Source organism: Hylobates moloch, unplaced genomic scaffold (genome assembly GCF_009828535.3).
Source record: "Hylobates moloch isolate HMO894 unplaced genomic scaffold, HMol_V3 SCAFFOLD_18, whole genome shotgun sequence".
Lineage (NCBI taxonomy): Eukaryota > Metazoa > Chordata > Mammalia > Primates > Hylobatidae > Hylobates > Hylobates moloch.
Genome location: NW_026652293.1, coordinates 38,747,603 through 38,773,536, shown reverse-complemented (window position 1 = coordinate 38,773,536; position 25,934 = coordinate 38,747,603). Strand labels below are relative to the sequence as shown.

Genomic DNA, 25,934 nt, shown 5'->3' with positions numbered 1-25,934 from the left:
TTGTTGAAAATTAAATATCTAAGACAGTTATTCATTCAATAAGTAGGTTTAATTGCCCACCTTTGGCTAAACATTGCATTACTTTTGTGGTGGTTTTAAAGATGAACATTAAAAAAAAATTACCCTCAAAAAGTAGGCAACTTAGTAGGAATATAAGTAAGACACACATATATCAATAGCTATGCTATAAAACAGGGGTTGGCAAACTATGGCCTATGAGCTAAAAATAGTTCACTGCATGGTTTTGTATAGCCTGCAAACTAAGAATGGTTTTTACATTTTTAAATGATTGGGGGTAAAAAAGAATATTTCACAACATGTGAAAATTATATGAAATTCAAATTTCAATGTCCATAAATAAAGCTTTATTGGAACACAGCTACACCCATTTACTTGTAACTTTACTGTCTATGGCTGTTTTTGCACTATAATGGCATAGATGAATGGCTGCAAGAGAGACCATATAACCACAGGCCTAAAATATATACCATCCAGTCCTTTGTAGAAAATGTTTGCCGACCCCTGGTATACAGCATATAGGGTTATGTGCTTCAAAAACATAGCTGAACAGATTACTTCAAGTTTGAGATCAGGGAATTGTAACTCAGGAGGTAATATTTGATATGGACCTTGAAGAATGAGTAGGAGTGCAATAAATAAAGGGATTTGGTATTATAATAGGAAAAAAAACCAAGACTGGCCCAGAAACAGGACAGCACAGGTTATGTCTAGTAATAAAGCATAAAGGAAATCAGCAAGACTTAACAGATGATTGAATATTAGAGAAGAGGAAAGACAAAGATGTCTTAAATTTTGCGCCCGAGTAACTGGAAAAATGGTGGTACCGTTAATAAAAATGGAGAGTAAGAAAGACATAGGGTCAGGACAAAAGTCAGGGATAGATACATGAACACAGAGAAGACAGCAGGGCATCCAAATGAGTATGTTCAATAGGCCACTAAAAATACATATCTGTACTTCAGAAGGAAGGTTTTACTAAAAATAGAGTTAGAAACAATCCACATAAATATTGAAGCAGTAGCATTTTCACTGAATGTAACTCTGAGAGATACATGTATGATTATTTAAGAAAACAATACATTAAGAATGAGGGTTAAGGGCAAAACTTTAGTGTTTTGTGTGGAATGCCTTACACTTATGGGAAAAAGAATACCACAGAAAAAAAAAGAAGTGTTCAAAGAGGTAGAAGGAAGCCCAAGACAAGGCCACAATATAAAGATAAGAAAGAAGAAAGTTTTAAGAAGTGCAAGGAAAATACATACTATACAACAGCACTGAGAAAGGATTGCTGTGTTTTTAAGTATGGAAACAGAAGCTTTTTTTTGAGAATAAGAGACAGAGCCAATGAAGCAGGAGACTAATGCTGCAAGAAACGGGATACATGATTGACTTATATTCTGGAAGAGGTTAAAAGGATCATTTGAAAGCAGAGGTGAAAAGATTCACATTTAACAGGGAGTAGGCCATTACTCCTCTTGAAACAGAAGGAAAGGCAAATCAGCATAGAGAATTTGAGATGAAGAGTAGAGAAGCTGATGGACCATCTCAAGTTGGATAGTCTTAATAAATAGGAATGCTGAGAGTAAAGCACACAGAAAAGAAGTAGGAGCTAGAAGAAACTCCTGTAGCTACTGCTAAATGAAGGCAAAGTGTTAAAACCATGACAATAAGATTATAAAAGAGCTGTGGGGCCAAAAAAAAAAAAGATAAAATGAATTGCTATAGCCCTATCATATGATACAATAACATCAATTTGTGATAGTCTGATTAGTACAATTTTGTGATTTTTCTCCAACAGTATTCAATAATCCCCCCAAAAGAAAGCAGAAATTAAAGGTTATCCAAAGTTAGCAATTTCCCAAGGAAGAAAAATGACAAGTCACTAAATCAAAGAATTAATGGATACTGGTAACATCACCAATTTAACTGACTAATGTGTTCAAGCTTAGTAAAGGGTTAAGTTACTACAACGTGTCAGGTGGAAATAACTGGGAAAGACCAAAGGACCAGCGGCCACAATGATAATAACAATATAATAAAAATGAAAGGATCAGAGAATTCGATAGAAAAGATGTTTTGTGTACAAAGTCATATTTGGGATGTCAGTAGAGAATGGCTGTGCATCCACAGGTTGAAAATTATAACTTTGATGTCAGCCTTGAATTTGGCACATTTAGTGCAGCAAAGCATTTGGTAAACACACTAATGTGAGTGCTAACAATGCCACTGAGAAGTGAGTAACTTTGAAAGAAATATTTGAATTCAGTACCTGTTATGATATACTACGGCTGTATAGGCTTCCTTTGAAAATTCTGAACAGCTAGATTTACCAAAGATTACCTGAAACAAATAACAGCATGTTGAAACTTTGTTGTAGTAAATGCTGGATGTTTCATATCTATGTAAGAATTTGTCTGATTTAATAACTATTTGAGAAAAATGGGCAAAATCAGCCCAATGAAGAACAATGTGCCTACTGACGTTCATCAAAAAGTTCAATTGCTTAACTACAAGTTTCTTTTCAACAACAGACCCATCTGACATTTAAATATTTCAAAAGTTTCTATCAATTTTATTTATATCTACTGGGAAATTAGATACATTTCTTTCCTTTTTCTTAAAGAAGATGAAGAATTCACTTTTAAATCAGATGTAGCATATTATTTGGAACTTATATAAGAAATATAAATAGTGGCATAAACCTACTATACAAATTGTTGGCTTCAACACTAAAACAGCAGAGTCATTCTGAAAGTCAAATATAAATTATACATGATATCAGAAATCCTATTTTAGGTCAAGCTATGTATCCTTTGCTTTTAATATTTCCTTCAAGGTACTCTACAATAGAGGAGGAGCTCCATTCTTATATTTTTGCATATATATATTTTTTAATCCACCACATTAAAAAGAATACAATATTACTTTTGGAATAACTTTATAGGTAAAGTAATTCGGCCTTGTATATCTGTCTCTTGACTTCTGGAGTAATAACAGGAATACTGTGGTTAATTAGAGCAGCTGATTAGATAAATGGCTCAATCTCAAGGTTATAGCTCTAATTCCTATGTGAGACAGACTTGCAGTGTTATCTAGCCAGAGATTAAACTTTTAAAGTCTGTATAGCCATTTTACATATGCATGAATAGATATGTGAACATGTCAGACAATTCCATCCACACAACTGGTAAAACAACTCAAAGTTTATTATTTATACAAACAGATTAATTGGCATCATCCTTAATTAGAAGGGCATATTAGCAGGTATTTCTGTTTCTTTTTGCAACATTTCAAGCAGGCTCTTTTATTTTAAGGGTTTGTACAAGTGTAGTAATTATGACTTTCCTAAGATATATATTATTTCATCAATTTACAAATACCTTAGTATGTTTTCATAAATTATTCCTGTGCCAGAATTATGAAGTTTACAATTTCATCATGTCAATATTACATTATCAAAAAGTTATCTTAGGACCCATCTAAACAGCCCTTTTTTTAAAAAAGGCAAACACAGTATGTCTATGTTTATATACTCTTTCAAATCAGCCATTTCATACATAAAAACATTGTATTTTCATATGACTACTAACACACAAGTAAAGAAATGCAATACCTTTTTTCCCTCTGAGAAGCTATCATTTTTCACAAAATAACTTGTTTATTTTCATAATATGACATAAAGCAGACAGTGTTCCTTTTTTGACCATTTGACATGTACTTTTAATCATTCAGCAATATGGATTGAGAATTATTTATCCAAAAATGTGATGGGAGTCAAGATATAGATATGAGTAAGACATCGTCCCTGCCCTCAAGGAGCTCACAATCTAATGGGCAAAATTAAGAAATATAGAATCATCAAGTGATAAAGTCCCATGAAAGAAGTGAGAAGATGCTATGGTAGCACCAAAGAGGGAGTGGTCTAACTGTCAGTATAGGATGGGTGCAGCTGGGGCTCTGTAGAGGAGGCCACATATATGATAAGACAAGGAAGAGTTTGTTAGGTAAACAATAAAAAATAGATTATTCTACATATACATTTGTCATATGCTCAAATTCATATGGCAACTCACACATACGCTGACCAAGAATCTATTTTCACAATCTAGTATCTTTTCATCAACTATCATAGTACATTCATTCCTTCAGCAGAAATGAACTAGTATAAAACATGAAATGTGAATTCCAAACCTCAAAAATAAATTCTACATTTATTCAACAAATATTTATTCAGTATGTATTATATGCAATAATCTGAAAAAAATGCCATAGGAGAATACAAAGATGAATAATTTGTGCTCACTGTTGTCAAGGATATCTACAAATGTTGATGTAACTGAGGCAATAGGGTAGAAAAAAATGTATCTTTCCTAGTATGTGGAAAATCAGAAGAACTTCATTAAAAGATGTACATGGAAGGATAAAATAAGACTATTAACAATGCACCTATTCTTAGCTCATTTTCATCCCACTAGGGTTCTCAGAGGTTGAGCATCTATAGCAATAGCATATTTCTATTCCACATATTACTGACTTCAGCTGAGCCAAAAATTCTCTCTCATGAAACCTGCATTTATTAGTGTCCCACAAATCCTGAATGACAATTTGGACAGTTAAGAATCTCTAGTCTGGTCTCAATCTACTATTTCTGATTTTTCTTCCAGTGCTCTGGTTCACTGGCAACTCACCACTGTCATTACTGTTCACAGGCATTCCCCAACTTGAAATGCTTTCCTTTCCCGCTCTCCAAACACACTGCTATTAACATTTTAATGACCTTTGGTTTCAGCACAAAAGCATCTCTTCCATGAGATGCCTGTTACCTCGGTAAGGCATTCTCTCCCACCTCTGAATGCCTACCTATTCCTTTGAATCCCTATACCAATCATCTAATAATTAGCACATAGCTTGATTCTCAACATTGTCTGCAAAATGTAATCCCTGGTGAGACTTAAAAATACTGAAACCTTGTCCAATCCCCAGAGATTATGATTTAATTTAAATGAGAGTCAGCCTGAGCACTGGTATTTTGAAAAGCTTCCCAGGTGAATCTAACGTGCAGCCAAGATTGAGAACTAATGCCAGAGTTTGTCAACCAAGGTGGGAAAAGCCACACATATTAAAATCACCCGCGGAGCATTTTCAAACTATAACACAGCCTCATATACCACACATCACTTCCCAACTCCTTAGCTGGCCTTACATTCTAAAGGGAGTTGAGGAGAATAAGAATCATAGATGCCAAAAGTACAGAAAAGATATCTCTACTTTGATAGAGTTCTCTAGGTAATATCGATCTAACCCTCTTTTGAAAACCACTACTTTAGATTTATATGGATTCATTTTATATCCTCTGGATTACAAGTCTTATTCATCTTTGTATTTCTAGGAGTGCCTAACATATACCAAGTCTTCAAAAATAAGTTAGTCTTTAAGTAATGTCACTACTATCTATACCTAAAGTAATGCAGTTAGAAATTTGGTTTAAAAGATCACATTAATTTCCAGGTTGGAGCTGCCAACCAAAAAGAAAGAAAAAAGTCTATTTGAACTTTATACAAACAATTAGAAAAGTAAAAGAACATTTCTTACCGGCATGGCATTGCTTGGATCCTCTCCATACATAAACTGGACTTTCACTGTTATATTTCTAGCAGAACCTTGACGATTGGCAAAATTAAGACTCTGAGGGTATATGTAGAGAAGATTTCTGTCAAAGCAACAGTATAGATGATAGTAAATACATATCTAAGAAACACTATGTATCACTCACAAAATACCACAAGTGAGCAAATACTGAATTACTGATATTGGCTAGCAATTATGCTAAGTATGTTCACATGTGATGTTTTATTTGTTCCTGAGAGCAATCATTCAAATACACAGCAATCAAACATGTCCCAATTTTGCAGATAAATTGAGATTCAGAAAAGTTAACTGATTTTTGCATATAACCAAGTGAGTGACAAAGCTGAAATCAGAGTACAGGTCAGTCAGACTTCAAAACTCATTATCTTCACTCTACAAGAGGCTTCTGGAATAAATGAATATGGACTGACACATTATTAAGTTAAAAAAATAGTTCTAATATTATCTTAGTTCCTCCAAGCACATATAAATAGGATGACATTTATAAATGTGGCTTTTGTATAAATGTGATTAAGAATTTAAGAGGTATAATATTCCACATTATTTTTCAAAAACACATTACAATATGATGGGTATAATAGAGTTAGGTAGTTACTACAAAACAATAGCATCCTAATTTGCATTTATTTGAATTCTTGTCCAGCTTATGATCTCTATCATAGACAAACTTTAATAGTCCTTGCTGCCAACACACAGAAGAGAAATAATTCAAGACACCAAAGAGCTAAAAAAAAAAAAAAAAAAAAAAAAAATCAAGAGTTACTTTACCTGAAGACTAGTGTTTAGAGACAATGAACAAGACGTTGAGTATAATAGAACCTTGCTAATCAACTGCTGGGGCAATGAAAACAGGTCTAAATTTTCTGAAGAGTGGTAGGGCAATATAGAAATTTTAAATGAACACAACACTTTGACCCAACAAACACACCTCTAACCTAAGGAGAAAACTGTACACATGTACAAATGATTGTGTTCAAAGTAATTCATTACAACATTTTTCATAAGAGAATGATTACACAAAATTATAAAGAAACACAATGTTCATTAGTACTGAGTTGGTTAATTAAGATACATTAATAAGAAGGAATATCATGTGTCCCCAAACAATGTACAGCCATATTTACTGATGTGGAAAGAGATACCTAGCATGTTGAATGGAATATACAGTGGAGAAGAAGCAGGTTCCAGAGGAGGATGTATAGTGGCATTACCCTATTTGTGGAAAACTCTGTGTGGGGGTGTGGGGGAAGGTAGAGAGAGAGAATGGACAAAATTATATTTCTAAAAACTAATAATGATGGCTGGGCTTGAGTGTGTTTTAGTTAATAGTAATGGTTTTCTTTTTTTTTATACTTTATTTAAAATTTTACAGTGAAAATATATGATCTTTACAATTAGAAAAAGCAATAAAGTAATTGCCATGCCAGAGGATGGGAATGTCTTTGACAATAAGCACACCAACTAGAAGTACTGAAAAAAGAAGAATCAGTTGTGCTCAAAATAGTCAAAACATGTAAAAGGCAAATATAGAACTGTTATGACTGGTCAGCTTGTTAGTCTAAAAAACTTAAGATCAAAGATGACTATGACTGACCAACCACTGAAATCATCCAGTGAAATTTATAAAGAAAACATTTGCTGATTGCTCCAACAAATGTCAGGCATTGTGCTGGCACTTGAAAAATAAATAGGAAGATTAAGAAGTCATTCCCTGGTCTTGAGGAACATAGTATAATGGGATAAAAACACCTATACACAGACCACTTCAAAACAACACAGTGTTACAAGACAGGCATGCAGAAGTCCCATAGGAGGAAAAAATAGGTACCTAGCTGTCTGTGGGGAAGTCTTTTCATTTATAAGTCCCCCATCTTTTCTAGCCTTGTGATTTATTTGTTGAAGAAAGTGAATAGTTTTCTCTGTAGATTTTCCAGAGCCTAGATTTTACTGATTGCACCCCTGTAGTGTCATTTGAGATGTTGTTCTGCGGTTTTTGTAAATTGAGAATTGAATCTAGAGCCTTAGTCATATTTAGGTTAGAATTTTTTTCAGGAAGATCACTTTATAAAGGATAATGTGTTATTTTTTCAGGAAATGTTTGGCTGCTTCCTTCCGTGAAATTAGTAGACGATAATCAATGTCTAAATCCATTATATTTTTAATTTTTAAAATTTATTACTTTTTCTAAGAGACAAGGTCTCACTCTGTTGCTCAGGCTGAAGTGCAGTGGTACAATCATACCTCACTGCAGCCTTGAACTCCTGGCCTAAAATGATCCTTCTGCCTCAGCCTCCTATGTAGCTGGGACTACAGGCACGTGCCATCACACTGGGCTAATTTTTCTATTTTTTTGTAGAGATGGAGTCATACTATCTTGCCCAGGCTGGTCTTAAACTCCTGGGCTCAAGTGATTCTCCCATCTTGGCCTCCCAAAATGCTGGGATTACAGGCACAAGCCACAGTCCCCAGCCCACCTATATCCATTAATTAATTAAGGTTGCCAAACAGTAATATTCTGTCATTTCTTTTTAATTTTGCATCTGGAGTACATTTATGAAGAGTGCTTTCCCTCATCTACTATTTGCTTTGCCAGCGAACCATTATATGAGAGGCAGGAATAAATACTTGATTCTTTCCCATTATCTGCCAGTTTGCAAAATAATAAATTGGTGCACTACAATCCTCCAAAAATGATCAATTACATCTTATTTTTTAGCATCATTTATAAACTCACGGATGAAATATATTTGATGAGTCTCAGTATATTAGAGTTATTATTCTTATGGATGATTAAATTGTCCCATCTTTGGCAAATGAAAAAAACAATGCAAGCTGGTTTTTGATTCAATCATAGTAGTCTGTGACAATTTTCTGTTATGACAAGACATTCCAGACTCTTCTTATTTTTTTTTTCCCCCAGACCTGGAGTCAGTCATTTTACCAAGAAGCTGTAGTTTTCTTAAGAAACATTTTTTTCAAACCACAACGTGAGCATTCATTGTGGACTGGTCACTGTTTCTAGACGATTTAAGTACAAAGAGTTGGGGAGAAATGCTTCTAACAAAAAAAAAGTATCCAGACTTCATACTGATATTTCCAACTCAAATTCAGGACTATAAGGTTTTTACTTAATCTTTTCTGTCTTGTATCTATACATCATTTTTCCCAAGCTGAGAGTTATTCTCAAGGACACCAACTGTGAAAGAATTAAAAGTATATCATTTAATGGCGTGAACCCGGGAGGCAGAGCTTGCAGTGAGCCGAGATCACGCCTCCACTGCACTCCAGCCTGGGTGACAGAGCAAGACTCCATCTCAAAAAAAAAAAAAAAAAGTATATCATTTAATTACTCATCTGTGTTGTTCTAAGAATGGCATCTTAAGGAATTCCAAGATTCTATGTTCAGACAGAGACAGACAAGTCTGCAAAGAAGACCGAAAAGGCACCCATCCAGAAGACAGAAAACCACAAGAGTACAATGACATGGAAACCAAAGGAGGGAAATATAAGAAAAATGAAATAATTAAATATTTAATGCTACTCAAGAGCCAAGTTAGGCAAGTACTGAAAAAATTCAACAGGATTTAGCAAAATGAAAGTCACTGATAATCTCAGGCTGCAAATAGATAAAAGTAGGGTCAGGAATAGAAAGGAGGTAAGAAAATAAAATGAAATTCTTAAAAGTAGCTGTGAAGGGAAAAAAGATAATGCAATAATTGGAGACAGACTATGGGAATTTTGGAAGTCTTTTAAAATAAGAAAGGTTTGATCTTGATTACATCCTTTGAAAATAATTTAGTTAAGACAGAGTCTGCATATACTAGAACAAGAATGTAAGATTCCTGAGGAGATGGTGGGAAAGAACAGAATCCAAAGCACATGATAATATATTAACCTGAAGTATGTCTATAATTCCTCATCGTAATGTTTATTGAGTATCCAGTGTGACAGGTACTGAGAATACAGAGATAAAAGATGAAGTCCTTAGCTTCATAGAACTCGTGGTCTAGAAGGGAAATCAGACAAGCAAATAATGATAATAATGTAGTATGATAAATGCTGTGAACACAGAATCACATTGCAGCCAGACAAGGACCTGGGATTAAAGAATCTGACCACAAAGCACATGAACAGACACTTCTCAAAAGAAGACACATATGCAGCCAACAAGCACATGAAAAAAAAGCTCAACATCACTGATCATGAGAGAAATGCAATTCAAAACCACAATAAGATACCATCTCACACCAGTCAGAATGGCTATTATCAAAAAGTAAAAAAGTAATAACAGATGCTGGTGAGGTTGTGGAGAAAAGGGAACACTTACACACTGTTGGTGGGAGTCTAAGTTAGTTTAACCATTGTAGAAAGCAGTATGGTGATTCCTCAAAGAGCAAAAAGCGAAACTACCATTCGACCCAGCAATCCCATTACTGTGTATATACCCAGAGGAATATAAATCATGCTACTATAAAGACGTATGCATGTGAATGTTCATTGCAGCACTATTCACAATAGCAAAGACATGGAATCAACCTAAAAGCCCATCAATGACAGACTGGATAAAGAAATAAAGTAAATGTGGTACATATACACAGGGAATACCATGCAGCCATAAAAAAGAACAAGATCATGTCTTGCAAAAACGTGGATGGAGCTGGGAACCATTATCCTTAGCAAACTAATGCAGGAAGAGAAAACCAAATACCGCATGTTCTCACTTAGAAGTTATAGCTAAATGATAAGAACTTATGAACACAAAGAAGGAAACAACAGACACAGGGGTCTACTTGAGAAGGGAGGGTGGGGGAGAGAGAGGAGCAGAAAAGATAACTATTGGGTACTGGGCTTAATACCTGAGTGATGAAAGAATCTGTACAACTAACCCCTGTAACACGAGTTTACCTAACAAACCTTCACATGTGTCCCCAAACCTAAAAGTTTAAAAAATGTATTAATCTACATTAAAAAATAAAACAAAATAAAAGAAAAGAAAAACTCAAAAAAATCTGCTCACAAATGTCGAGAAATTTCCAAATGAAATAGACATGCAAAACATACAGAAAAACAAACATGCCATGCATGCTTCCCTCTACCACGCCCCACTCCCAATCTCCACATTTGGATTACTACTATCTTTGCTTTGTGGGCATGGACATGACTGGCTACTTCCCATCTTTCAAATACAGGAAAGCCTCACCTTTACCCTTCCCCCATCACACCACTTTGTTACTTCATTCAGAACTCATAGAATCTATAATTATCTTGTTCATTTATGTATTACTTCTTATTTTTATATCTCCTCTAATACAGCCAAAATACATGAGGGCAGGGACCTTATCTATTTGTATAACTGCTCTATTACTAGTCCCTTAAATAGTGCCTCATATTTAATGAATAAATGAATGAATAGTATAGACAGCATTAAAAAATTTACTTACTTAACACTTCTAGGAGTTTAGATTCCAGGTTAAATAGAAATTGAACACTATCTATAAACTACGTTTGATTTCCAATATAAGCAATATAATTTTAAACTCATCTCTGAAGGTGAAAGGCATGCAATTGAGTTCTGAATCCAAATTCTTTTCCATTTGACTACTAACTCCATTAATAAATTCCCAAATAAATCTAGTAAGTCTTTACTTTGCATTTAAAATTCTCCTTCAAAGAAATTTCAAATCAACAAGGTAAATTAATGAAAAATGTTGAGGTAGTTGACACTTCGCAGGAAAAAGATGAATTCATATTTCAATCTCTCATCAAAATAAATTACAGATTAATCAAAGGCTAAAATAATAAAAACCACAAAAATACTAGAAGAGCTTTAAAGAGACCAGATTTTATAGGTGAGAAAGGCATTTCTTAGCATAAACCAGAACATTTATAAGATATAAATTTTAAAGCATCTATTAATACAGAGCAAGTGATACCATAAACACAGGTGGAAGAAACTGACAAATTGAAAAAATCTATTGTTTGTTACATATATAACAAAGAATTAGTATCCACAATATGTAAATAATTCCTAAAATTAGTCAGAAAGAGACAAAAAGAGGGTAACAAGGAGGGGAGCAAATTATATACATACCCAGATGATTTGCAAAGACGGCAACAGAGATGGCCAGCAAAACAAACTAGATATATACTTGTCTGTTAGACTTATCAATATTTTTTGCCCTTTTCATTAAAAGCATTTGTAAAAGGATATAGGAAAAGAGGAACTCTCATATACTCCTGGCAGGGATGTAAATTGGTACAACCCTTTGGAAGGACAATCTGACAAAAGCAATCGTAAGTTACAAGTCAACATCTATGAATGTATATGAAAATATTTATATACACACATCACCACCATAAAAGCATTTTCTATACATACTGTTTATAATTAGAAAATTGGAAACAAGTGATTAAAAGGGGGCTGATTAAATTAAGGTTCATCTATATAACATGATTATGCAGCTATTAAAAAGGATGTGGTAACTCTATAGACATTCATAGGAAAATAAATTTTAAAATACTAAGATCCTGAATGATATATATATCATGAGCTATTATATATAACAAGATCCCATTTGTGTTGTAAAAATTATGTTTAGTCATTCAAAGGGTCTGGTATGATAGACCCAAAATGTTAATAGAGTCAAGATTTTTATTTTTTATAGGTTTTTGAAATACCTGAATTTTCACAATAAGTACTTTGCACATTAAAAATCTTAGCTGGGCATGGTGGCTCACGTTCGTAATCCCAGCACTTTGGGAGGCCAAGGCAGGCAGATTGCCTGAGGTCAGGAGTTCGAGACCAGTCTGGCCAACATGGTGAAACCCCGTCTCTACTAAAAATACAAAAATTAGCCAGGCTTGGTTGGGGGTGCCTGTAATTCCAGATACTCAGGAGGCTGAGACAGGAGAATCGCTTGAACCCAGGAGGGGGAGGTTGCAGTGAGCTGAGATCACGACACTGCACTCCAGCCTGGGCAACAAAGAGCAAAACTCTGTCTCAAAAATAAATAAATAAAGAATCTTTACATGTCCAAAGATACGGCTGTTCAATTAAAAAATATATATGTATAAGCGTAGTGGCGGGCGCCTGTAGTCCCAGCTACTCGGAGAGGCTGAGGCAGGAGAATGGCGTGAACCCGGGAGGCGGAGCTTGCAGTGAGCCGAGAGCGCGCCACTGCACTCCAGCCTGGGCGACAGAGCGAGACTCCGTCTCAAAAAAAAAAAAAAAACTTAACATGTTAATAGTGAACACACAAAATGGTAAGATAGATAAAATTATTCCTTCAAAGCTCACTTAACCTCTGGACCTACACTGTCCAAAAAGACGGTCTAATAAGGACAATTGAACACTTGATAGGTGAGTGGTTCTAACTGAGATATGTTGTCAGTATAAAACATACAATAGGATCTTCCTATATAACATTAATTAAAAAACAAATTATCGTAGTTAAAAAGGAAAAAATTAGAGATACTATGTAAAAAAGAGCCAAAATACCTTGTATTTTATTTGAAAGTCATATCTCCATAAGATTACACAACCTGGTGTAGGATAAAGGACTTTGCTTTGCTTGGAATTTAAACAATTTAGGCTCTTAAATGTCCTAAAATTCTCTGTAGCTAAGAAATTTTTATAATGGTTCCTAGGAACTAGGAATCCTTAAATTAGGCCCTACATTTGCTTACAAGTTTCTTATTTTCCTTGGCATAAAATTTTTTAGTTTTTACATTACTGGTTATATTTGATCAGGGTTCTATTTAAATAGGCACAAGTTCAAGCAAAGATCAGATTCTGCTTTTAGCAGTGTGTACTCAGACAGGAAGTATTAAAAGGCAGGCAGAAAATCCTTTATAAAATTACTACTTTCAACGCATTTTCCCATGTTGAAATGCTTCTGCAGTTTATAATTAGGCAAATTAATTATAATCAATAATGTTGTTCAAATTACTATAAGAAAAGAATTATACAGATATTTATACCAAGAGACAATATACTAGAAACCAAGACTACGTGACCATTACCTCTACTCTGTCAGTGTTATTTGTGAGAAACTGCACAAATTGTGCAAAAAGTGTTAGCATCCTAGTATAGTATCAAATATAGAAGGAAATAATTTCATAAAGCCTGTCTTCAGTACTAGTGCTCGGTTACTTCCATTAACTAAAAAAGGGGCTACTCTTCAAATTTCCTTCTCTAAAAAGAACGTACTATATCAAAAGGGGGTAACCACTACTACATATACATTCTGCACTTGGAAATCCCTATATGTTGATTTTATCATTCTCTTATTCATTCAATAAACATTGTTTCTACAATGTGTAAGGCATTACTGTACTAAAGCATTATAAGGAATATAAGTTAAAAACACATACAAATCTTGCCAATCAACAGCTTATAGTGTAATAGGGGAGAGAAGCTGGCCCATCTATATTCTCCCTCAACTAGCAAGTAGATGAAATATCAGGGTCAATAGTTATAAGCCACAAAAGCTGACAGCTTAATTAAAAGAAGTTTTGAAATATGTATTTCATGACCAATAATTACAACTGTAACTTTTCTATTTAAAGAAGAAGAAAATTTGAATTTCTTCTCTAGCTCAACATACACTTTTATAATTCCATTACATGAACCAGAGTAAAGGGTAAGACGAAAATGAAGAATATTTTCTTACCCTTTTGTGGTTCTATATTGGACACTTAAAAATCATACATAACCTAATCAAAAGACGTAATTCTTTAAAAATGTACAAGAGACCAAAACTCAGAAAATCTAGACTATAACAAAATTTCTCAATTTACATTATCTTAATATGCAATTAATTTTCACCAGTAAAATACTATAGTATGGGTACAAATGCATTGATTAGTTCTAATTACAAAAATGACTAATATATAATACTGTGTAGTGTTTATGATACATCAGGTAATGTTCTAAGTGCTCTGAAAATATAAACTTTTAATCTTTTATATGACCCTATAAAATAGGTGTTATTCTCACTGGACAGATGAGAAAACGGATTCAGAGATGTGAAGTAATTTGACCAAAGGTCACAAAGCTGAAGAATATCGAATCCGGGATTCTGATTCAGGCAGTCTTGTTCCAGAATCATCGTCTTAACCACTATGGAATACTACCTCTACTGTCAACTATTATACCTAAAACCCTTAATCCTAAGTCATCAAAAGGAAGAGCCTCTATTTTATACAATGAAGAGGCATTTCTAAGAATAGAAATTTAGGGACGAGCACAGTGGCTTACTCCTTTAATATCAGCACTTTGAGAGGCTGATATGGGAGGTTCACTTGAAGTCAGGAGTTCGAGGTCAGCTTGGGCAACATAGTGAAACAGTCTCTACAAAATACTTAAAAATTAGCTGGGCGTGGTGGCATGCATCTATAGTCTCAGCTACTTGGGAGGCAGAGGGAGGAGGCTCGCTAGAGCCCAGGAATTCGTGGCTATAGTGAGCTATAATCATGCCACTGCACTCCAGCCTGGACAACAGAGCAAGACCCTGTCTCTAAAAAAGAAAAGAAAAGAAATTTGGAAATGGTTTATTTTGTGTTAACAATTTATAATTTACACTGAAATTCATTACAATAAAACTCTTCCCTGTGTTAAAAAGCTATTAACTTTGTGAAAAATTTCTTTTAGGTAAGGTTGATTATATATACCCACACACATACACAGGTTAAAAGTTAGTTTCATGTGACATAACTAGCATTTTCAGCACTACCTGTTTGCCCAACACTGTTCTAAGTGCTCTACATGTATTATTGTTAAAGTATAACACTATGAATTATGTACTATAATTACCCTAGCTTTACAGATGAGACTAATCCATGGGGAGGTTAAGTAACTTGTCCAAGGCCAGACAGCTAGAGCCGGCTTTTGGACCCACACCACAGTCTGACTCCAGCACCCATATTCTTAACAATTTCACCATATTAATAAGTCAAGATTAAGCAGTTTTAAAGGATGCTATTTTCTCAAAAAGTTCTTAATATGAACACTCAGTAAGAATAATCACTAATTTAAGCATTTAGTATTTTTTTAACACTAAGTTGGAAGCATAGTGGAACATTTATTTTTAGAAATATTATTAATTGGCTGGGCTCATGCCTGTAAATTTTGGGAGGCCAAGGTAAAAGAATTGCTTGAGCCCAGTATTTCCAGACCAGCATGGGCAATATATTAAGACATCATCTTTTAAAAAAATGTTATTAATCTCTTCTTTTTGTTAAATGTGTATTATCAAAATTGTTACTAAGCTAACAAACTTCAGAAAAACTTATGATGGGCAAGCTGCTTGTGACATTGAAGGTATTTAAGATTCAATTCTAGTTTGATCCTAGATGACCACATATCCATTGTTCCTTCAATAATCACATGGTAAAGAGCCTAGAACACAGAGACACAGAACACAGTGGAGAAAAGGGAGTGAAATGTCTTTAATGACATTTACTATATATGGGATTTTGTGATATTATACAAGGATGGTTAAGACATATAAGGTGATGCAAAAAAAATACTAACAATTATAGTGACAAAAAATAAGGAGCATATAATTATACGTTGATATATACAGAGTACCAGAGGAATACAGCATTGAGAGCCATAACACCACCTGAGGGAGTGGAGAAAGGCTTCAGAGAGAAAGTGTTTTTTGGAATGGATCACTGTTTCCAAAAGAACTAAAGTACAGTTTGAGAAATGCATACTTAATTCGTTAATTTTTTTCCCTCAACTTTAATAATAAATTTACCCAACAAAAAAGTTTATTTTTGACTTGTAAATCTCTTAAAATCATAAAAAAGTAAAATTAGCTTTTAAAAACAGGCAGTCAACACAGCATTGAATGTGTAGTTTATAATACAGCAAAGTTAAATACAATTTTAAATTACCTATTAAGTTAGTTGCTCATTTCTTTGATTTCATTTAGCATTGACCTAACTCAATGTGGAAGAAGGTCACATTCGTGCAAGTTAACACGGCTTAATGATTAACTGTATTCACCTACCAACCTTACCTTTTCTGGGCAAATATTGGTATATATATAGTTAAGAAGTCTAGGTCTGCTTCCAGAAAAAAACAGTTCCACGTTGCTTGAAATTGAAAATCAAGATAAAAATGTTCACAACTAAGCTCCTTCTTTTTATTGTTCCTCTAGTTATTTCCTCCAGAATTGATCAAGACAATTCATCATTTGATTCTCTATCTCCAGAGCCAAAAACAAGATTTGCTATGTTAGACGATGTAAAAATTTTAGCCAATGGCCTCCTTCAGTTGGGACATGGTCTTAAAGACTTTGTCCATAAGACTAAGGGCCAAATTAATGACATATTTCAAAAACTCAACATATTTGATCAGTCTTTTTATGATCTATCGCTGCAAACCAGTGAAATCAAAGAAGAAGAAAAGGAACTGAGAAGAACTACATATAAACTACAAGTCAAAAATGAAGAGGTAAAGAATATGTCACTTGAACTCAACTCAAAACTTGAAAGCCTCCTAGAAGAAAAAATTCTACTTCAACAAAAAGTGAAATATTTAGAAGAGCAACTAACTAACTTAATTCAAAATCAACCTGAAACTCCAGAACACCCAGAAGTAACTTCACTTAAAGTAAGTAGAAAATAAAGAGGGTTCATGTTTATGTTTTCAATGTGGATCTTTTAAAAAAAATATTTCTAAGGCATGCCATTTGAAATACTTTGTTGCATTGTTGAAATACTTTATTTTTTTCCAAGAAAAGTAATCTCTAGAAAATAAAATTTCCCATTATAATTTCAAGTTATTTTTTGTTTCCCTAATGTTATATATGAAAACACTGAAACTTTACATTTCATATGAAAATTACAAATCGGTTAATTTATACAATCTAGAACACTGTGTCATTACACTATCGCAAATTACTGACGGTAAGTAAAAAGTTAAAAAAATTTTAAAACTATTCTCCAGTGTTTAAAACAGATTAAATAACACAGTAAATGGAAAAGATTTATTCATATTAAAATATGCTGGGCTTTTTCTTTTAATTGAAGTTCAGAAAATCAAATTTTAGAGATAGTATAATTTAAATAAAATGTTAAGAACAAAAATATGTGCTATTTGAAAGAAGCATACAAGGGGAAGGAATTGCCAATATTCATTTTTCAAAGCCATTATTAGTTTAAAATTTAGATTATGATAGTGTTACAGGAAATCAAAACTCTAATAGAAAAGAAAGAGGAAAGCAACTTATAACTAACCTACCCTCTATATCCAGACTTTTGTAGAAAAACAAGATAATAGCATCAAAGACCTTCTCCAGACCATGGAAGAACAATATAAACAATTAAACCAACAGCACAGTCAAATAAAAGAAATAGAAAATCAGGTAAGTCAGTATTTTAATGGTATGCCCCATCTTTCACACAGGTTTGTAAAAACACTGAATCCTAAAATTATTTACAAGATTTAACTGGATCATGAGTAAAATTATCACATCAGCATAACTGTTAAAATTGCAGGCTCTGAAGCTAATAAACTACCTGCATTTAAACCATGGCTCTAAAACTTTGTGTGACCTTGAATAAATTACTTCACCCCTTTGTCTCTCAGTTTCCTCACATATACTACAAAGATAATAACAGAACTTACAGGATTATTGTAAGAAAAAAATTAATTCATAGCAGCCAATGTCATCTTACTAAAATTCAAATTAGATCATGTTTCTCTTTGCTCAAAACCACACAATAGCTTTCCATCTCACTCATACTGACTCTAGACCAAGATTACCCAACCCTTCATCATCTCACTGACTTCACCTCCTCTACTGTAGTTATTCTGACCGCTTTACCAGTATTCAAACACATCAAACATACTGCCACCTCAAAGCCTTTGCCCTTGTTGTTTCCTCTATCTGGAATGCTCTTTTGCCCTGGTATCTACGTGGCCCACTCTCTGATTTCCCTTAGGGTCGTTATCAAACATAAAATTCCCAATGAAGACTTTCAAGGTCACTTAACCAAAAATCACAACTGCCTGGTCGCATCCCTGAAAACTTCTACTTCCTTAACTACTTTTCTCCTGCACACTCACCTTTATTTAACATAACATAAATTTTAGTTATTTATCTCTTCTATTCCTGCACTAAAATGTAACCTCTGTGAATACAGGGATTTTTTCCATTATCTTCATACTTTCCATTATTTGTATATACTCCAGAATATAGAATACTGTATGGCACATAGTAGGCATTTCTGTTGAATTAATAAATGTAATGTCATATTCACACAGAAGCGTGTGCTATGATTATTATTACTTGGATTACTAGAAATAGTGTGCCTCATAATTAAAGGTCAACATTCAACAATGTAATCACTCTACAATGTAAACATCTGGTGAAGTGAGAGAGGGAAGCACTTGTTTAGAAAAAAGCTATGTCAGAATCTAAGTATTCTAATATGCAGTACAATAGTTTAAAAATATTAATAATACTCTTAAACAGCCATTCAAGAGGATTCAAAAAACATAATATAAACTCAGAGAAACTGGTAAACAAAATCATTTTCAAGAAATATAAAACAAATATTATTACCAATTTCCACTAAACAAACATGTTAGTAGTGCTGCTAAAAGGTTTTTTATCAACTACTTTTGGTTTCCATACTTTCCTTCTTATGACGTTATTATTCTAAATTCTTTTCAATTTTATCTTTTACTATGATTAAATGAACCTACTCCCGAAAGCAAAATGTTACTATAGTAATATACATTGTGTCTAAAAATAAAAATGTGTGAAGAAACCAAAACAATGAATTTCTGAGTTGGAAGAAGAGTTAGATCATTTAACTTTCTCATATTTAAATTAAAAAAACAAAACTCTAAAAATTTAGTAACTTTAAGATCACATAGCTACTTATGGGATCACATAAATTTAAGATCACATAGTTACTTAGTAGAAAAGAGTAATACCCAGCAAGCAAACTTTACAATAGATCCTTTTAAATAAGGTCCTAGGAAATATCATTTATGCCAGCATCAAAAAACTAACATTAATAATGCAAGATATTATATATTCTGCTTTTCTTACTGCCAATGAGAAAAACTATCATTCAATAAACTGCAAACCCAACACACTTAAATAAAAACAAAATGTTACTGCTAAACTAATGATAAACTACTGAATGTATAGAAAGTAAGCAAACAAACTTGCCAACCTGCCAACATCTACAGATACGTTTACAGGTTAGAAATTATCAAATTATCAAGAAAGCCTGGTTCAAATTATGTATTATGTCTTTATAGCAGGTCTGAAGATCAATAAGACCTAAACCTGAAAATTATTAAAGTTAAAATCTGAACGGAATATCAAATATATTCTATTCATATAAATAAAAAAATACATTACAATATTCTAAGCAAAGCAGTCTCTACTTTTGGCCTTGCTCTGTTTTCTGACCAATGTCTGCTTTTTTGCCTTGCTTTATTTTTTTAACTTATTATGTCCCTGATGAAATATTTTGAGAACAGGTAATCTGTACAATCTGAATAACACTGTTTAAGTATCAAGCACCGTTATGACATTATGAACTGAAAGACAAACTGTACTTCTGACATCCTTACTCAGATTTCCCCTAATTGTATATTCAGTATCATTTTAAAAAACAGATTTATATTCTTTTATCAGCTCAGAAGGACTAGTGTTCAAGAACCCACAGAAATTTCTCTATCTTCCAAGCCAAGAGCACCAAGAACTACTCCCTTTCTTCAGCTGAATGAAATAAGAAATGTAAAACATGATGGTAAGACACTTTGGTAGGTTTCCTTCTTGAAGCTATTATTATCAAATTCCCCATTCTTAGGACTTGTTCTAAACTAAAAGATAGTTAAGAGATATCCATCAAATACAATGTATCAACCTAAATTGGATGCTGGGGTTCTTTTTACACCCTATAAAAGACATACCTAAGACAATCAGAGAAATATAAATATGGACTTGATTATTAGATAATATAGAAGGTTTATTAATTTTCTTAGATGTGATCATGGTATTGCAGTTTTAAAGGAGAACAATCTCCTGTTTAAGAGATACATGCTGAAATATTTACGAAGTTAAAGGTCACTGGACTCCAGACTGGTGATAGAACAAGACTCTGTCTCTAAAAAATAATGAATTTTTTAAAAGAAAATAGTTTGGTAAGATGATTCTTACACTCTTAAATAACATGCCATCTAAGAAAAATGCTTTAACATAAACATTACTGAAAAAAATGCTACACTTGCCACAATTTCATAAAATGTCAAGTGAAATCTCAAGCTCCAAAGATATTATTCCTAAATCTGATGTAATAACATTTTATTGATTCTAGGCATTCCTGCTGATTGTACTACCATTTATAATAGAGGTGAACATATAAGTGGCATGTATGCCATCAGACCCAGCAACTCTCAAGTTTTTCATGTCTACTGTGATGTTACATCAGGTAAAACCTGTCTAGGGAGAATAGACGGTAGTTAGTTCAAGTTACTCATTACGTATTAGGAAGATTAACCTGGTTATCATTGTTTTATACATATATATATGAAATATATATAACATGAGTATTCATATAAATCTAATACTTTTACCTTGTTTATGTATTTACTCAATATTCTCCTTTTCCTCTAAAATAATCTGAAGTGACTATTATCAATAAGTTTACTATGCCAAAATTCATTAATTGCCCTTCACTTAACTTTTTGGGACCATAATAAATAATAAAATGTATTGCCATAACATTAATAAACTACCTTACAAAACCACCAATTAAAATCAAACAAACAAACAAAAAAGTGTTATTTACATCTGTCAACATCGATCTACTAAAAATACATTTTATTCATTCATTATATTCAGGTAGTCCATGGACATTAATTCAACATCGAATAGATGGATCACAAAACTTCAATGAAACGTGGGAGAACTACAAATATGGTTTCGGGAGGCTTGATGGTAAGGGGACTACATTCATTCACTCATTCACTTGCTAATCTACAAATATTTACTGAGAACCTATTATGGACCAGGTATTAGGAAAAGTAGTAATGAACAAGAAGCAGTCTCGGCCTTCATATAATTTATTATCAAACAATTACACATTTGTTAGTAAATTACACTTATTACAACAGTTATTATTTGAATTATATTTATCACAATTACATGTCTGTTCTTAAATATACTTATCACAGTTTAATTCGATGGCTTGCAATGATCATAACTATAATTATTAAAGACAATTTTGATTAAATGTTATATGTTATAAGTAGTAACTGTTACAAATAAGCTGTGAAAAGAACCACTCCTAGCATTAGTCACTCTATTCTCTCATTAACGTTTTATATATCAATTAACTGGAAGTTAAAAGGACCAGGAAACTCAGACATACAGTATACATTTTAAAATTTCAATTATTTAAATATAATATATAGAATGTATGGCTTATAATGAATTAGTTAACTCAATGCAAATTATTCTATTTTGATTACAAATAGTAAAATAAGCAAGATAAAATAACAGATGTTTAAAATCCAAAAAGCACATATAAAAATCCATGATGTCTAAGTACTCACTTATAAAGTAGAAGACATTCATTATTATATCAAATTTTTAAATGCTCAGTACTATTTGACCATTTAAAAATTTTGTATTCAAACTACCAGTTAAAGCTCTACCTAGAAGGTATACTTAATGATAAGTTTTGTAGCTCCAAATCTTCTAATAGTGAGTGTAACCCCAAAATAAAAGGCTGACAGGTAAGTCCAAGAATACTCACTTAATTCTGGTAAAAAAGTAACCCATTTGTACTTGTATTTACCAGCAATCCTTAAAATGAAGCTTCCTACTAACTCAATAGCAATAAGACAATAGTGAATGTTTAATGAAAACAGCATTTTATTAAATACTTTAATAAAAAGGATTGTGATGAAGAACAATCTACTTATATTTGTTATTTATGTTTTTAATTCCGATAAAAATAATTTTTAAAATTATAGAAAAAAGTTGTTAAGAACCATGCTTTTAAATTTAGAATGATTTTTAAAATTTATTCCTGTCTTTTTCTACAAAGAAAACATATATTAAGCAAACACCAAAGGCCAGGTTTACATTTGAAGAAAGTGACATTATTATTACTCAAGTCTCTGGGAATACTTAACAAATCTCTTGACTGTATATGGATGTTAATAAATAGCTGATAGTAAAGTTTATCCATATAAAGACTTACAAGAAAATATTCCTCTACCAAATGATGAGACTTTAAAATATCTATAATCATGTAACACATTTCACTGGTGAAACATGTCTTGTAATATGCATTATAGAAAGGATAATCAGACTTTCAGTTCTATTAATATTTTTAACATTTTTGTGCATATATCTTCAATAAAATTGTTTTAAAAGGTATTATTTTAAGATACTCTAAAATGATCAAGGGATTCAAGACTAAACAACTCAATTAGTTGCACTAATAAAAAACACTTAAAAAAACTGTCAGTGTCCAACCTGTAGTTAATAATTCACAGATTTTTAAAACTTTTCTTTTCAGGAGAATTTTGGTTGGGCCTAGAGAAGATATACTCCATAGTGAAGCAATCTAATTATGTTTTACGAATTGAGTTGGAAGACTGGAAAGACAACAAACATTATATTGAATATTCTTTTTACTTGGGAAATCACGAAACCAACTATACGCTACATCTAGTTGAGATTACTGGCAATGTCCCCAATGCAATCCCAGAAAACAAAGATTTGGTGTTTTCTACTTGGGATCACAAAGCAAAAGGACACTTCAACTGTCCAGAGGGTTATTCAGGTATCTTTTTCTGATACCAATACTTTATTTTCATATCTTCAAAGTATCTTCCCATACTATTAGCTATTATCTGCAATGACAACTTTTAAAAATCCGAATCCCAAATAAGCGTTTTCTCTCTAGATGAAAACCTCTTAACTATAATGAAAGTGTTCATTCTAGTTCAACCAGGTATTTTACCTCTAATCTTCCTCAGATTTTCTACTTTTTGGCGGTTTATAGATTATTTATACAGATTACTTAAAACTGGGACTTATACAGATTATTTAAAACTGGGATACATGCATCTAAAACAGTCATATTTATAAGAAAGGAAGATAAACTTACGGGGAAATACAGTAACAGTAACTACATACAAGTCTGTACCCATTAAATTGCATATCTATCTCCTTTAGGAGGCTGGTGGTGGCATGATGAGTGTGGAGAAAACAACCTAAATGGTAAATATAACAAACCAAGAGCAAAATCTAAGCCAGAGAGGAGAAAAGGATTATCTTGGAAGTCTCAAAATGGAAGGTTATACTCTATAAAATCAACCAAAATGTTGATCCATCCAACAGATTCAGAAAGCTTTGAATGAACTAAGGCAAATTTAAAAGGCAATAATTTAAACATTAAACTCATTCCAAGTTAATGTGGTCTAATAATCTGGTATTAAATCCTCAAGAGAAAGCTTGAGAAATAGATTTTTTTTATCTTAAAGTCACTGTCTATTTAAGATTAAACAAACAATCACATAACCTTAAAGAATACTGTTTACATTTCTCAATCAAAATTCTTATAATACTATTTGTTTTAAATTTTGTGATGTGGGAATCAATTTTAGATGGTCACAATCTAAATTATAATCAATAGGTGAACTTATTAAATAACTTTTCTAAATAAAAAATTTAGAGACTTTTATTTTAAAAGTCATACGAGCTAATATCACAACTTTCCCAGTTTAAAAAACTAGTTTTCTTGTTAAAACTCTAAACTTGACTAAATACAGAGGACTGATAATTGTACAGTTCTTAAATACTGTAGTATTAATTTCAAAACTAAAAATTGTCAGCACAGAGTATGTGTAAAATCTGTAATATAAATTTTTAAACTGATGCCTCATTTTGCTACAAAATAATTTGGAGTAAATGTTTGATATGATTTATTTATGAAACCTAATGAAGCAGGATTAAATATGGTATTAAAAAAAGTTCGCTGTCTTTAAACAAATGGAGATGATGACTACTAAGTCACATTGACTTTAACATGAGGTATCACTATACCTTAACATATTTGTTAAAATATATACTGTATACATTTTATGTATTTTAACACTTAATACTATGAAAACAAATAATTGTAAAGGGATCTTGTCAGATTACAGTAAGAATGAACATATTTGTGACATCGAGTTAAAGTTTAGATTTCCCCTAAATATGCTGTGATTCTAATACATTCGTGTAGGTTTTCAAGTAGAAATAAAACTTGTAACAAGCTACTGAATGTTTAAACAGCCTGACGAGCATGTATGTATGTTCAAAATTCAATAAACAAAGACCTAGTCCCTAAATTACAGAAATTTAAATTATTCTTGCATTTTTATTGACATCACAACAGATGGATGATTGTTATTTTTAACTTAAGTAATTTAAACCCTAAATCCCTAAAGATTAGGTACAAATTTTTTACCATAGTATCACTTGTCAGAATTTATTTTTAAATATGTTTTTTAAAATTACCAGTAAGAAATTTTAAATTAAACCCATTTGTTAAAGGATATAGTGCCCAAGTTATATGGTGACCTACCTTTGTCAATACTTAGCATTATGTATTTCAAATTATCCAATATACGTGTCATATATATTTTTATATGTCACATATATTAAATATATGTATGATCTATGTGAATCCTATGTAAATATTTTGTTCCAGAAAAGTACAAAATAATAAAGGTAAAAATAATCTATAATTTTCAGGACCACAGACTAAGCTGTCGAAATTAACGTTGATTTTTTTAGGGCCAGAGTACCAAAATGGCTCCTCTCTTCCCCCAAAAGTGGACAATTTCAAATGCAAAATAATTCATTCTTTAATATATGAGTTGCTTTCTCTATTTGGTTTCCTTAAAAAAAAAAAAAACTCTCATACGACATGTTTCATTTTGTTCCTTTCAGGAGTAGTAAATTAGACTTTTTCCCCATATAAAGCTTTTTTCTATCAGAAAGATACTTCTGGTAGAAGAAGAGAAAGGAGCTCTTTTCTTTATGGTTCACACGACTGTCTCCTGTCCTCACTACTTCGCTTAAAGTGCTCAAATTCCATCACTAACTCACAGTTGTCTGATCTAAGCGAAGTCTAATCCCCTTTGATCTCTCAGATTACCTTCCCTTTCATCTCTCTACTACTTACTAATACGAATATCTTTTTTTCAAACTTGACCTTCATTT

At 32.5% G+C, this 25,934-nt stretch overlaps 2 protein-coding genes across 11 annotated transcripts in view; one reads left to right on the top strand and one right to left on the bottom strand.

Moving 5' to 3' along the window:
• Positions 1-25,934, bottom strand: part of DOCK7 (dedicator of cytokinesis 7) — a 235,837-nt gene that overhangs the window by 129,423 nt on the left and 80,480 nt on the right. For 9 of the 10 annotated variants that reach the window (XM_032136374.2, XM_032136373.2, XM_058430387.1 and 6 more), the window contains exons 15-16: positions 5,614-5,731; positions 2,291-2,361 (exon numbers count right to left, since the gene is read on the bottom strand). In XM_032136374.2, the coding sequence (XP_031992265.1) occupies positions 2,291-2,361; positions 5,614-5,731 (189 nt within the window). Of the gene's footprint in view, positions 1-2,290; positions 2,362-2,826; positions 3,979-5,613; positions 5,732-25,934 lie in introns of those variants that run through there. The other variant, XM_032136382.2, reaches the window with a different exon arrangement.
• ANGPTL3 (angiopoietin like 3) lies at positions 16,762-24,085 on the top strand. The gene is made up of 7 exons (XM_032136383.2): positions 16,762-17,293; positions 17,937-18,047; positions 20,343-20,457; positions 21,025-21,138; positions 21,552-21,647; positions 23,239-23,505; positions 23,901-24,085. The coding sequence occupies exons 1-7, from the start codon at positions 16,799-16,801 to the stop codon at positions 24,083-24,085; spliced, it is 1,383 nt and encodes a 460-aa protein (XP_031992274.1). The 5' UTR covers positions 16,762-16,798.

Excerpts from the sequence above, each read along its gene's own strand:
- ANGPTL3 (XM_032136383.2), top strand. The coding sequence starts at position 16,799 with ATGTTCACAACTAAGCTCCTTCTTTTTATTGTTCCTCTAGTTATTTCC. Across the intron at positions 18,048-20,342 it reads TAAAAGAAATAGAAAATCAG|CTCAGAAGGACTAGTGTTCA; the intron begins GTAAGTCAGTAT and ends TTCTTTTATCAG. Across the intron at positions 23,506-23,900 it reads CTGTCCAGAGGGTTATTCAG|GAGGCTGGTGGTGGCATGAT; the intron begins GTATCTTTTTCT and ends TATCTCCTTTAG.